Source organism: Coregonus clupeaformis, chromosome 12 (assembly GCF_020615455.1).
Source record: "Coregonus clupeaformis isolate EN_2021a chromosome 12, ASM2061545v1, whole genome shotgun sequence".
In the NCBI taxonomy this organism is placed as follows: Eukaryota; Metazoa; Chordata; class Actinopteri; order Salmoniformes; family Salmonidae; genus Coregonus; species Coregonus clupeaformis.
In genome coordinates, this window is record NC_059203.1 from 27,376,997 (window position 1) to 27,390,834 (window position 13,838).

General features: G+C 43.5%; 1 protein-coding gene across 5 annotated transcripts in view; it reads left to right on the forward strand.

Annotated features, from left to right (window-relative positions):
• LOC121578146 (contactin-2) overlaps nucleotides 1-12,957 on the forward strand; it is an 87,316-nt gene extending 74,359 nt beyond the window's left edge. For all 5 annotated transcript variants that reach the window (XM_041892292.2, XM_041892294.2, XM_041892291.2 and 2 more), the window contains 9 exons: nucleotides 695-815; nucleotides 1,084-1,242; nucleotides 1,351-1,571; nucleotides 1,679-1,913; nucleotides 2,216-2,331; nucleotides 3,125-3,311; nucleotides 5,418-5,530; nucleotides 5,963-6,131; nucleotides 12,149-12,957. In XM_041892292.2, the coding sequence (XP_041748226.2) occupies nucleotides 695-815; nucleotides 1,084-1,242; nucleotides 1,351-1,571; nucleotides 1,679-1,913; nucleotides 2,216-2,331; nucleotides 3,125-3,311; nucleotides 5,418-5,530; nucleotides 5,963-6,131; nucleotides 12,149-12,258 (1,431 nt within the window). In that variant the 3' untranslated portion in view covers nucleotides 12,259-12,957. The remainder of the gene's footprint in view (nucleotides 1-694; nucleotides 816-1,083; nucleotides 1,243-1,350; nucleotides 1,572-1,678; nucleotides 1,914-2,215; nucleotides 2,332-3,124; nucleotides 3,312-5,417; nucleotides 5,531-5,962; nucleotides 6,132-12,148) is intronic.
• The last annotated feature ends 881 nt before the right edge of the window (nucleotides 12,958-13,838 follow it).

Here is a 13,838-nt window from a genome sequence, read left to right on the forward strand (position 1 = left end):
TTTTTATTAGAGACAGCTATTATATGCTTAATTGATTAACTTAAGATCTACGCTGCAGACCATATCAAGGAGACCATCCATTTAATGTGCAGTCTCCCTCCCTACCGTTCACGTTTTGCTGACGAAACACTTTTAGGTTGATGATGTGACTTTGCCATTTTCCATGCCTCTGGGTTTACTGGGGTTAGAGTTTAGAATCCTGACCCAAACAAGTTCCGGTCAGCACCGTGATTTCACTGTCACTGGAGTCGTCTTTATAATGGTATCTACTTTTAAAGCCGAGTGTTGGATATAATTGAATTTCATTTTAAGTAAAGTTACCTTCAGTACTGCTGTGAAATGGTGATGATATGAATACTGAATACCTGGTTGTTTCTCTGTAGCAGACAGACCATGTCTCCAATTACTGAACAAGCTCTTTCTCTTTCTCTCTCTCTCTCTCTCTCTCTCTCTCTCTCTCTCTCTCTCTCTCTCTCTCTCTCTCTCTCTCTCTCTCTCTCTCTCTCTCTCTCTCTCTCTCTCTCTCTATACATATATATATATATCTCTGCCTCCCTTTCTCTCTGTCGCTCTCCCTGTCTTTCTCTCACCCTCTTTCTCTTTAATCTATCTCTCTCTCTCACTCTCACTCTCATTCTCTCTCTCCACCCTCCCATTCTCTCCCCCCCTCCACCCCTCTATCTCTCTCTAACAGAAGGAGACCATAGGTGATCTGTTGATAGTGAGTGGTCAGCTGAGTCAGGCAGGTGCATACAGCTGTACAGCTCAGACCGTGGTGGACAGCGCCTCAGCCTCCGCTAAACTGGTGGTCAGAGGTAAAACACTGATCATACCACAACAACTCACCTGCCCTTTTTCTACGATGGTCATCCTTATAAAATGTTTGTTTTACAGCATTGCAGGATTTAGATGTAACATTTTATGAGGATTTTTTACTTACTTACTTACTTGCATAATCATCTTTATCCCCAGGCCACAATGAGCTACGTCCACTACTTTCTGGGTGAGAATTTGTAGTTGCATGTAAATGAAGGAAGTTAGATAAAAGTCCTGACTAGGCATTCTCCAACTGTCTCTCTTCAGGCCCCCCGGGACCTCCCGGTGGTTTGGTGGTGAAGAACGTTGCCGCGACGTCGGTGGAGTTGCGGTGGAGTCATGGCTATGACAACCACAGCCCCATCGGGAAGTATGTCATCATGGGTCACTCACCGCTGTCACCTGGTTGGAGGAGGATGAGGACAGGTAAGAGGACCACCACTGTCTGTGTGTATGTGTGTGCTTATCTGTGTACCTGTATGCTTTTGTGTCAATCAATTAATCCCCGCCTTCTCCTCCACTCTTCTCCCACAGACCCATCTAACATTGAAGGCAATGCTGAGTCGACTCGTGTGGTTGGCCTGTTGCCATGGATGGACTATGAGTTCCAGGTCATCGCCAGTAACATCCTGGGTAGTGGAGAGCCTAGCATGTCCTCTCACACCGTACGCACCCAGCAAGCAGCTCCCACAGTGGCCCCTAGTGGACTAGGTGGAGGAGGAGGAGATCGCAACGAACTCATCATCACCTGGACGGTCAGTGTGTGTGTGTGTATGTGTGTGTGTCTGTGTGTGTGTGTGTTAGAGAGAGAGTTTTGTCTTTGTGAAAATTGACATAAAGTTTTGTTTGAATCCGATCCCAGCCCATGGCCAGAGAGTACCAGAACGGAGATGGCTTTGGCTACATCCTGGCATTCCGGAAGCGGAACTCTCAGACGTGGGTGGTGGAGCGTGTTTCCAACGTGGAGTCGTCTCGCTACGTGTATTCCAACCAGAGCCTATCTCCATACTACCTCTTTGAGGTGAAGATCAAAGCCTACAACCGTAAAGGAGAGGGTCCCTTCAGCCAGATCGCTCTGGTGCACTCTGCAGAAGAGGGTGAGCAACCCAAACTCTAACTCTAACTTCAACCCTAACCTCAACCCTAGCCCTAGCCCTAACCCTTAAGTCAGATCACCCTGGTGCACTCTGCAGAGGAGGGTGAATCAGAACAGATCTGGGGCATGCAGAAAGGATTAGGAGCATTATGCTGGATTGCCACAAGAGGGCGAACAAAAACACACAAAAAACAGATGAGTTTACCAACCACATTATGTAAATTCATTGTGTTTATCGTACTTATGTGTGTTAGATATGATCCGACTCCCCAACCCTTATTTTACCCCTGACCATCCCTGCAGAGCCCACGGTGGCGCCCTCGAGGATCAACGCCACTGCTCTGACAGCGTTCGAGATGCAGGTATCGTGGGACCCCATCCAACATCTCAGCACCAACGGCATCCTCCGAGGCTACGAGGTCAGGACCTGCACAACACCAGCATATATCATATATGTGACAAGCTATTCTTCCAGAGCCCTATGGGCGCTATGGGCCCTGGTCAAAAGTAGTGCACTATAAATGGAATAGGGTGCCATTTGGGACCCATCTCTAGACTTTTGCTCCAAACCAGTCTGAACCGGTGTGTGGGTGAACTGAGATAACAGCTATGGTGCTATTAGTCTCCTGACGCCACTGGAGTTGACCTCACCTCATCTTATCTTCTCAGCCTTGATCTGTTACCCCCACACTAATAAAGATGGTATTCATTTATTAGCTGGGCTGTGTTTGGTTGGGATCATCAGCATGCTCAGTCTGTCGACAGGCAGGTTAGGTGTGATGGTTGGTTATCATGATTTTCTTTAAATGTATTTAACTAGTGGGGAAACAATGGCAGAGTCATTAATATTATCACAGTTCAACAGGTGTCACACTTTGATCTTTCATATGTTAATTGTACATATTTGAAAGGAAACATTGTTTAAGAGAAGAAAAATAACAGAATACACAGAGCCTTCAGGTGAAGCATGAAACAACGAAGGGCTTAGATGTAAGACTCACCAAAAAATATGTTCATATTTATAGTACCACACAGTATATTGTGAGGAAGAGTACAGGTATCGAACATTCCTAATGATTTGACAAAGTTTGTGTTTTTTTTTCAGTAGAAGAAACAATATTCCAGTATTAGGCACCTCATTCCTTTAAGAGATGTACCCACGCTCACATAACAAATTGTTTGACAATACTGTCTGTATGTGTGTTTTTACAGATCCGGTACTGGCGTCAGCATGAGCGGGAGGCGTCTGCAGACCGTGTGCGTACAGCTGGGCTGGAGACGACAGCTCACGTGGTGGGACTGAGACCCAGCACCCGGTACCATGTCACTGTACTGGCCTACAACAGCGCTGGCACTGGACCAGCCTCACCCAGAACCACTGTCACTACCAGGAGACCACGTATGTAGGATACCCAACACACACACACACACAGTATTGCCACCATCAAGACACCGTATGTATGACATAACACACACTATTGTTTTAATGCCCTGGCCCAAAGCCTCCTCCAGGATCAGATGTGAGCCGTGGGTTGACAATACTGGGTTAGGCCAGTAGTGTAAATATGAGTTCTCCCCTGTGGGCTGAGATGGATTGTCCCTACCAGCTGAGAACACCCAGGGGGTCAAACACAATGGGGCCATACTTGCAAACATTAGAAAAGGTTCAAGGTTAAGTTTAAGCATCAGCCAATTAAAATCATTGACCTAGTGTCACGTGATAGAACACTACATTGTAGCTAGTCCCATCAGATAACCTGGCACACGTTAGCCCTATGCTAACTTTACCAGGTGGCAGTGATTATTTCCTGAAACAACTTCCTCATCAGCCTATCAAAAATGTTACTTTTCTCTACAAACCAACGGCATTTCATAAAATAGGTCAACTTGGCCACCAGATAGATTTAGTAAACATCCAAAGTCAAGGTTTACTTTTGTTCCACTTGGTCTGTCACAAATATCAATATGTAGCATGATGCATCCTTGACTAGGCTACTAGCTACTAATGTTAGACAAAGTTTTTTGTACATAGTACGAGAGCCACAAGAGCCTTGTGGCCTTGTCAAAAGGCTGTCATTTAACACAATTGACATCACTGCCAGATGGCGTATAGCACTAAGGTGCTTAACATTCAATCTCTGAGGCACAGTAATTGTGGGTTTGAGTCCCTCTCAAGTTAAGCTTTTTTGTTAAGGAAAAAACTGTTCACTGCTGGTCCTTGATGCTCAATTCAAATAAGGCTTAAATGACGAAGTGGTTGATTCTAACAATGCATACAAAACGCTGTAAATGTAAGTGTAGCCTACATAAGAATTTAAAGGATGTTTTTGGTTTAACAGTAACTGTTATTGTTTTCTGTATGCTAGGCATATGTAGAATACTAATTCATCATTAAGTGGTCTTGCGAGACTGATTTTAGCTTTGATATAAACAGTATTAAACAAGCCCCATTCTGAGAGGTGGGGGAGCGTCGCTCCAGCAGCACTAACGTTACACCCCTATAAAGTAGCAGTAGCATATGTGTCGGTCTGCAAGAGGGACTCCACTAAGCTCCTCATTAAATATAGCCTAGTTGTAATCTTCATTTACAAGGTGTTGGCTGCAATTCCCTTCACAACACACTATCACTATAAATGTAATTCTATATTTTAAAGGAAAAAACGTATATCTCACCTGGGATTCGAACTTGCCACAAACGGCGAAAAGTACCAGGTGCCAGGCTCGGTACACTGTGATCTAAACATCCAGGTGAAATCACATTTGAATTTGAATAGCAGATCGTGCCGTTTGACTTCTGTTAAGGATGCTCTCATGAAAAAGTGTTCTATCACGCCCACAAGTTTAACATATTTGATAAGCTGATGAGGAAGTTGTTACAGGAAATAATCACTGCCACCTGATGAAGTTAGCATAGGGCTAACATGTGCCATGTTATCTGATGGGACCAGCTGCAATGCAGCATTCTATCACGTGACAATACGGCAACAAATTTTATAGGCTGATGCTTAAACTTGAATTTAAACTTTTTCTAATGTTCGCAAGTGTGGCCCCAGTGTTTTTGGGAGGGGGGATCTCCACCATGCACCTGGCTACCAGTATCTACTGGGGCTTAAGGGTGTAAAGGGATTCTTGTGGAGGATTTATAGAGTGAGAAGGAATCATGTCTGTGCTGATCCTGATACAGAGGATATTCTCCTCTCCCTTAAGCTACTGTAGACACTGATACCTTAACCCACTAACGTCAACATAAGGCACAAATATGTCTATATTATTATATTCTATATAATATCATGCCTTTTGGTTTGCAGTTCAATTACAGTTTGGATCGTCATGTTTCTGTGTCTGTAATATGTGCGTGAGACCATTGTATTACCAAGTTATTATCAACTATTTAAGTTTAATTCCTCAATAACTTCCTGGTCATGTCTTGGTCATGTGACTCCTGGAAGGTGAGACAGGTCAATAAGTTGTTGTCTCTTGTTGTTTATTTTGTTTATTTTTACAGCTCCTAATCGTCCCCCTGGCAACGTGTCCTGGAAGACTGATGGCTCATGGGTAACTGTGAGGTGGGATCATGTCAAGACCCTAGACAACGAATCAGCCGTACTGGGTTACAAGGTGAGTGGTGTCTGTTTGTAGGAGAGGTGTGTGCATGTGGGTATGTTATTGTCATATTGCGAATGCACTGTCAAAATATATGAAATAATGTTAAGATGTGTGAAGTGAAAGGGGATATGTGGTGAAAATGAATAATGTTGTTTGCATAAACTACTTGTAATCCCTTCTGTAAATAATCAGATATGTAGTGCAGTAAAAAGGTAATATAAAAAAATCTAAGAGCATTTGATATGGCTCAGCTTGCCACTAGAAAGGCATTCAAGATATGGCATATCATCAATGGATAACATTAACCATCCTACACTGGTTTTATAGTGTGATGCTGTGCAGAGAAAAAAAGGAATGAAAACATTAGCTTACTAAACAAAGGGGGAAAGGAAAAACATTCAATACGTTTGTGTGAAGATGTTCCCTCCCTCTGTCTTCTCTCAGGTCCTGTACAAGCACGAGGGCCAGTCTGCTCTGAAGGTTCTGGACAAGGGGAAGACGTCTGTGACCCTGCCCCTACCCAAAGACAATGGCTACGTGGTCCTGGAGATACGCTCCTGGGGGGAGGGGGGTGACGGAGCCGCACAAGAGACCATCGTCTCCCGAGACTCAGGTGAGACTTGGACTGACTGGGTGTGTCCCAATAATATCTATTTTCTCTTAAAGTGTACACTCATTCACTACTTCCCACAAATCTATAAGCAGTGGATTGGTTAAAGGATGGGTTATAGAGCGTTTCCACCATATTTCTTATACCAGTCATTTCCTTTCAAATCAGTGAAGAGAAGTGAACAAGTGCACACTTTGGGAGGAAGGAAAGATAATTAGCACGTAGCCACTGACACAGATGTTTAATGGAAATTACTTCAGCACCCATACATTATTACAGAGTCACACACCTATGGCTGCAAATATATATTTTTGGAATCTTTTGCAGTTTACCAGTAAACTAACAGAACATTTGTAACTTTCAAGGATTTTATGGAATTTTATCAGATGGCATCTAGTGTCTTTTTTGGGGTACTTCAGATTATCACAGGTGTCTGTAATTATCTCTGTCCCTCACATGTAAAATTTGTGAAATAATAAAATAAGATGACTGAAAAAAATTATAGAATGACAAAGCTGTAAAACATTATCCTAAATATATATACAGTGGGGAAAAAAAGTATTTAGTCAGCCACCAATTGTGCAAGTTCTCCCACTTAAAAAGATGAGAGAGGCCTGTAATTTTCATCATAGGTACACGTCAACTATGACAGACAAATTGAGAAAAAAAATCCAGAAAATCACATTGTAAGATTTTTAATGATTTTATTTGCAAATTATGGTGGAAAATAAGTATTTGGTCACCTACAAACAAGCAAGATTTCTGGCTCTCACAGACCTGTAACTTCTTCTTTAAGAGGCTCCTCTGTCCTCCACTCGTTACCTGTATTAATGGCACCTGTTTGAACTTGTTATCAGTATAAAAGATACCTGTCCACAACCTCAAACAGTCACACTCCAAACTCCACTATGGCCAAGACCAAAGAGCTGTCAAAGGACACCAGAAACAAAATTGTAGACCTGCACCAGGCTGGGAAGACTGAATCTGCGATAGGTAAGAAGCTTGGTTTGAAGAAATCAACTGTGGGAGCAATTATTAGGAAATGGAAGACATACAAGACCACTGATAATCTCCCTCGATCTGGGGCTCCACGCAAGATCTCACCCCGTGGGGTCAAAATGATCACAAGAACGGTGAGCAAAAATCCCAGAACCACACGGGGGGACCTAGTGAATGACCTGCAGAGAGCTGGGACCAAAGTAACAAAGCCTACCATCAGTAACACACTACGCCGCCAGGGACTCAAATCCTGCAGTGCCAGACGTGTCCCCCTGCTTAAGCCAGTACATGTCCAGGCCCGTCTGAAGTTTGCTAGAGTGCATTTGGATGATCCAGAAGAGGATTGGGAGAATGTCATATGGTCAGATGAAACCAAAATATAACTTTTTGGTAAAAACTCAACTCGTCGTGTTTGGAGGACAAAGAATGCTGAGTTGCATCCAAAGAACACTATACCTACTGTGAAGCATGGGGGTGGAAACATCATGCTTTGGGGCTGTTTTTCTGCAAAGGGACCAGGACGACTGATCCGTGTAAAGGAAAGAATGAATGGGGCCATGTATCGTGAGATTTTGAGTGAAAACCTCCTTCCATCAGCAAGGGCATTGAAGATGAAACATGGATGGGTCTTTCAGCATGACAATGATCCCAAACACACCGCCCGGGCAACGAAGGAGTGGCTTCGTAAGAAGCATTTCAAGGTCCTGGAGTGGCCTAGCCAATCTCCAGATCTCAACCCCATAGAAAATCTTAGGAGGGAGTTGAAAGTCCTTGTTGCCCAGCGACAGCCCCAAAACATCACTGCTCTAGAGGAGATCTGCATGGAGGAATGGGCCAAAATACCAGCAACAGTGTGTGAAAACCTTGTGAAGACTTACAGAAAACGTTTGACCTGTGTCATTGCCAACAAAGGGTATATAACAAAGTATTGAGAAACTTTTGTTATTGACAAAATACTTATTTTCCACCATAATTTGCAAATAAATTCATAAAAAATCCTACAATGTGATTTTCTGGAGAAAAAAAAATCTAATTTTGTCTGTCATAGTTGACGTGTACCTATGATGAAAATTACAGGACTCTCTCATCTTTTTAAGTGGGAGAACTTGCACAATTGGTGGCTGACTAAATACTTTTTTCCCCCACTGTATTTAACTAGGCAAGTCAGTTAAGAACAAATGCTTATTTACAATGACTGCCTACCCCAGCCAAACCCAGACGACGCTGGGCCAATTGTGCGCTGCCCTATGGGACTCCCAATAACGGCAATTAATTTAGTGAATACCATTGGTGTTTATAGTGAGGGTTTCAGCATGAAATAGCCTTTGTATTTTTTTTGACACACTTTTATTTATTTTACTATGTCAATATGTCTTTGTTGTAAATGTTTTAACGCCAAACTGGTGGCAGTTGTGATAAAAGACAAACGTTGGAAGAGTTGCCATTGTTGATTAGATACTTTTTTCATTAATTATTCACATTTACATTTTAGTCATTTAGCAGGCGCTCTTATCCAGAGCGACTTACAGGAGCAATTAGGGTTAAGTGCCTTGCTTAAGGGCACATCGACAGATTTTTCACCTAGTAAGCTCGAGGATTAGAACCAGCGACCTTTCGGTTACTGGCACAACGCTCTTACCCACTAAGCTACCTGCCGCCCTATATTATCTTGAACCATTGTGGTCTATCCATTAGAAACTCATGGACAATATGGACACAGATATTTTAAAAAATCATGCTATATATGAATACAGTCGTGGTCAAAAGTTTGAGAATGATAGTATTGGTCTTCACAAAGTTCGCTGCTTCAGTGTTATGAGATATTTTTGTCAGATGTTACTATGGTATACTGAAGTATTATAACAAGCATTCCATAAGTGTCAAAGGCTTTTATTGACAATTACATTAAGTTTGCAGTGCTGACCCTTCTTTTTCAAGACCTCTGCAATCCGCCCTGGCATGCTGTCAATTAACTTCTGGGCCACATCCTGACTGATGGCAGCCCATTCTTGCATAATCAATGCTTGGAGTTTGTCAGAATTTGCAGGGTTTTGTTTGTCCACCTGCCTCTTGAGGATTGACCACAAGTTCTCAATGGGATTAAGGTCTGGGGAGTTTCCTGGCCATGGACCCAAAATGTCGATGTTTTGTTCCCCGAACCACTTAGTTATCACTTTTGCCTTATGGAAAGGTGCTCCATCATGCTGGAAAAGGCATTGGTCGTCACCAAACTGTTCTTGGATGGTTGGGAGAAGTTGCTGTCGGAGGATGTGTTGGTACTATTCTTTATTCATGGCTGTGTTCTTCTGCAAAATTGTGAGTGAGCCCACTCCTTTGGCTGAGAAGCAACCCCACACATGAATGGTCTCAGTATGCTTTACTGTTGGCATGACACAGGACTGATGGTAGCGCTCACCTTGTATTCTCCGGACAAGGTGTTTTCCGGATGCCCCAAACAATCGGAAAGGGGAATCATCAGAGAAAATGACTTTACCCCAGTCCTCAGCAGTCCAATCCCTGTAACTTTTGCAGAATATCAGTCTGTCCCTGATGTTTTTCCTGGAGAGAAGTGGCTTCTTTGCTGCCATTCTTGACACCAGGCCATCCTCCAAAAGTCTTCACCTCACTGTGCTTGCAGATGCACTCACACTCACACCTGCCTGCTGCTATTCCTGAGCAAGCTCTGCACTGGTGGTACCCCGATCCCGCAGCTGAATCAACTTTAGGAGACGGTCCTGGCACTTGCTGGAATTTCTTGGGCGCCCTGAAGACTTCTTCACAACAATTGAACCTCTCTCCTTGAAGATCCGATAAATGGTTGATTTAGGTGCAATCTTACTAACAGCAATATCCTTGCCTGTGAAGCACTTTTTGTGCAAAGCAATGATGACGGCACATGTTTCCTTGCACGTAACCATGGTTAACAGAGGAAGAACAATGATTTCAAGCACCACCCTCTATTTAAAGCTTCCAGTCTGTTATTCTAACTCAATCAGCATGACAGAGTGATCTCCAGCCTTGTCCTAGTCAACACTCTCACCTGTGTTAACGAGAGAATCACATTTACATTTACATCATTTAGCTGACGCTCTTATCCAGAGCAACTTACAGTTAGTGCATACATTATTATTTTCATACTGGCCCCCCGTGGGAAACGAACCCACAACCCTGGCGTTGCAAACGCCATGCTCTATCAACTGAGCTACCTCCCTGCCTGCCATTCCCTCCCCAACCCTGGACGACGCTGGGCCAATTGTGCGCCGCCCCATTGGTCTCCCGGTTGCGGCCGGCTACAGCAGAGCCTGGATTCGAACCAGGATCTCTAGTGGCCTTAGACCACTGCGCCACTCGGGAGACACTGACATGATGTCAGCTGGTCCTTTTGTGGCAGGGCTGAAATGCAGTGGAAATGTTTTGGGGGGATTAAGTTCATTTTCATGGCAAAGAGGAACTTTGCAATTAATTGCAATTCATCTGATCACTCTTCATAACATTCTGGAATATATGCAAATTGCCATCTTAAAAACTGAGGCAGCAGACTTTGTGAAAATTTATATTTGTGTCATTCTCAACACTTTTGACCACGACTGTACATTTACAAGTTATTCAAGTATAAATTACCAAAGTTACCATAGATTACCTGTTCATGACCAAAATTCCAGCTTTACAACTCTACACACACCACATAGCCCCAGAGCTTATCTAGGCAAGGCAGGGTTTTGTGTCAAGTTTAAGTTACAACCCCACCTAGGACTAGTCTAATAGCTACACCACTCCTGCTGTGATCAGAACTCACTACAGGAGGATATACAATAACCAAATCCCATCTCCTGTTCTTCCTGTTCTGCACGAGTCTGCCCACGGCTAACAGGATTAGCTAGCTGTCACACACAGAAGGGTACAAGAACTTAAGTGGTAATTGGAACCACGCGGCTATACACGGCAGCCCAGTCATAATTAGCTGGGAGGATGAGGTCAAACTGTTCTGTGAAATCCATGTTTCTGATAGCCTATCATTTCTCAGGTGGGAATTGGAGTATTGGAACCGTCTAGCTTTCTGGAGTCCCGTTGCTGCCTGTGAGGTTAGGTTGCTAGGCTGCTGTGGGAAGTTGAGGTTCGTCAGTGAGTGACAGGGTTTAATGAGAGTCAGTGAGGGTTAATGGGGGTTTACCTCACTGGATTCTGTATTAGTGCCTGTCTATTACACACATGCAGGAATGCACACATACTGAACACATGCGTCGCACACACACACACACACACACACACACACACACACACACACACACACACACACACACACACAAACACACACATACACATTGCTCTTTGGAGTGTGCTTAAGACTGCTTAAGACTAGCAGTGTTCCAGGCCCAGTCTCTAGACCCGGAAGGGCTGTGTGAGCCAGTCAGAGAGACAGGGGTTGTTAGTCAGTGTCTCTCAGTTAGGTTTTCCTTACTGAGCTCAGTATTAGAGCTGTGACTCCTCCAATAGTAAAGGAGACAAGAAGGTAACTGTTACGAGTGGCGCAGTGGTCTAAGGCACTGCATCGCAGTGCTAGCTGTGCCACTAGAGATCCTGGTTCGAATCCAGGCTCTGCCGCGACCGGGAGACCCATGGGGTGGCGCACAATTGGCCCAGGGTAGGGGATTGAATGGCCGGCAGGGATGTAGCTCAGTTGGTAGAGCATGGCATTTGCAACGCCAGGGTTTTGAGTTCGATTCCCACGGGGGGCCAGTATGAAAAATTTAAAATAATGTATGCACTCACTAACTGTAAGTCGCTCTGGATAAGAGCGTCTGCTAAATGACTAAAATGTAAATGTTACGATGCTATTGTACCAGAGCATGTCCCCCTTTTTTTTCTCTCTCTCTCTCTCTCTCTCTCTCTCTCTCTCTCTCTCTCTCTCTCTCTCTCTCTCTCTCTCTCTCTCTCTCTCTCTCTCTCTCTCTCTCTCTCTCTCTCTCTCTCTCTCTCTCTCTTTCTTTCTCTTTCTCTCTCTCTTTCTCTCTCTTAAACAGGAACTGGAATGATGGTGCAGAACCAGGCGGGCTCCCCATGGTCCAATCACGCTCCTCTCCTGCTCACCGCCACACTCTCCATCACTCTCATTGGCTTACTGGACCTGTGATCTACAACAATCCCTGGACATTATGTTTCGTGGTCTAAGCCGATTGGTCAAATTCACCGATCTGGAGTTTTGTTGGGGTGGGGTTAAGGGACGAATTTGAACAGGTGGGGAGGGATGTGTGGGGTCATATTTTGAAGCAAGGGGGATGGTAGGAGTTGTCAAAATGACTAATGGTTATTTTATTCTTCTTTTTATAAGAAAATCAAAGAGGGTAATTTTTTTACATGTGGGTCTGTGGTGTTTCAAGGGGGTCAGACTACCTGATTGTCAGTTACATTGGTGTCATTAGAACCATGCCTTATGGGGATAAGAGAGGCCTTTGTGCTTTACAGCAATAGATCACGCTCTCCATGTCTCCTGGCTTTCCCTACTCTGCTATAAACTCAAGGCTCACTGGCGTATGTCACCCAAATCAGCCTGTGTATGTAGAACATCATGTGTACATACCATAGAGAATGATAGAGGACTCTAGTGCCCAAAAGCACGTTTTAGCATGGGTAGTTGAGGACTTTCACCATTTGGAAGTAGTCAAATGGGTGGGACATCCTATGGGTTAAGGAAGGATCACATACTTCCATCCAGGTCATCAGGAGGGATCAGCCAATGGTATACCTGTGAGCAAACATTACATAACTGCAGGTGGCAGTAAATCCCAAACCTTCGCTTTATACATTTTACATTTACAATTCAGTCATTTAGCAGACACTCTTATCCAGAGCGACTTACAGTTAGTGAGTGCATACATTTAATTTTAATTTTTTTCATACTGGCCCCCCGTGGGAATCGAACCCACAACCCTGGCTTTGCAAGCGCCATGCTTTACCAACTGAGCTACACGGGGCCTGTTCAAACAACACACTCCAGGTGGCAGTATTTTTTTACCAACTCATAGAAGTAGTAGTAGAAGAAAATTGACTACTTAAAAATGGAGATGGTCTCAATGGCACTGTCTGTGCGCTCACAGACGCCATAATGGGACAGATACAATGATGAGTCCTCTATAATTCTCTATGGTACATACATACAGAACAGTAGACAACGTCTCTGGTTCCCTCAGATACTGATCAACTCATACGTTTGTATCTAGAATAAGATGAAGGGGGATAAAACAGTGATGTCATAAATCTCATGATTTTTGAGAACGTCTACTTCAAATGGAACACACTGTAAATAGAATGCTAACTTAGCCTACTGGTCTTTCTTATGACACATTCTCTGTTTAAAATTGTCATTTTTCTCATCCTAGGGTTTTCTGCCTGTGTGTTTGTTTGTTTACTTTATTGTTTGTTTGTTTGCGTTGGCAGCATCAGGATGAATCACTTCAGTGGTCCAAATGAATGTTTACCTTTTTTATCGTTTATGTTTAGATGAGAGAACACAACTTGATAAAGATCTTTATCAGTTCTTTAAACTGCTAAAAAACGATGTGTGATCACCAACGTACAGTGTTATCGTTAGTATTATTATTAATGTCAACATTATTCTGTCACCTATCTATTAACTTTTATGTAACATGTCCTGTTGTTCATTAACTGTTAATCATGCAACACTTCTACCATAAATACTGTCGGTCTGAGGAG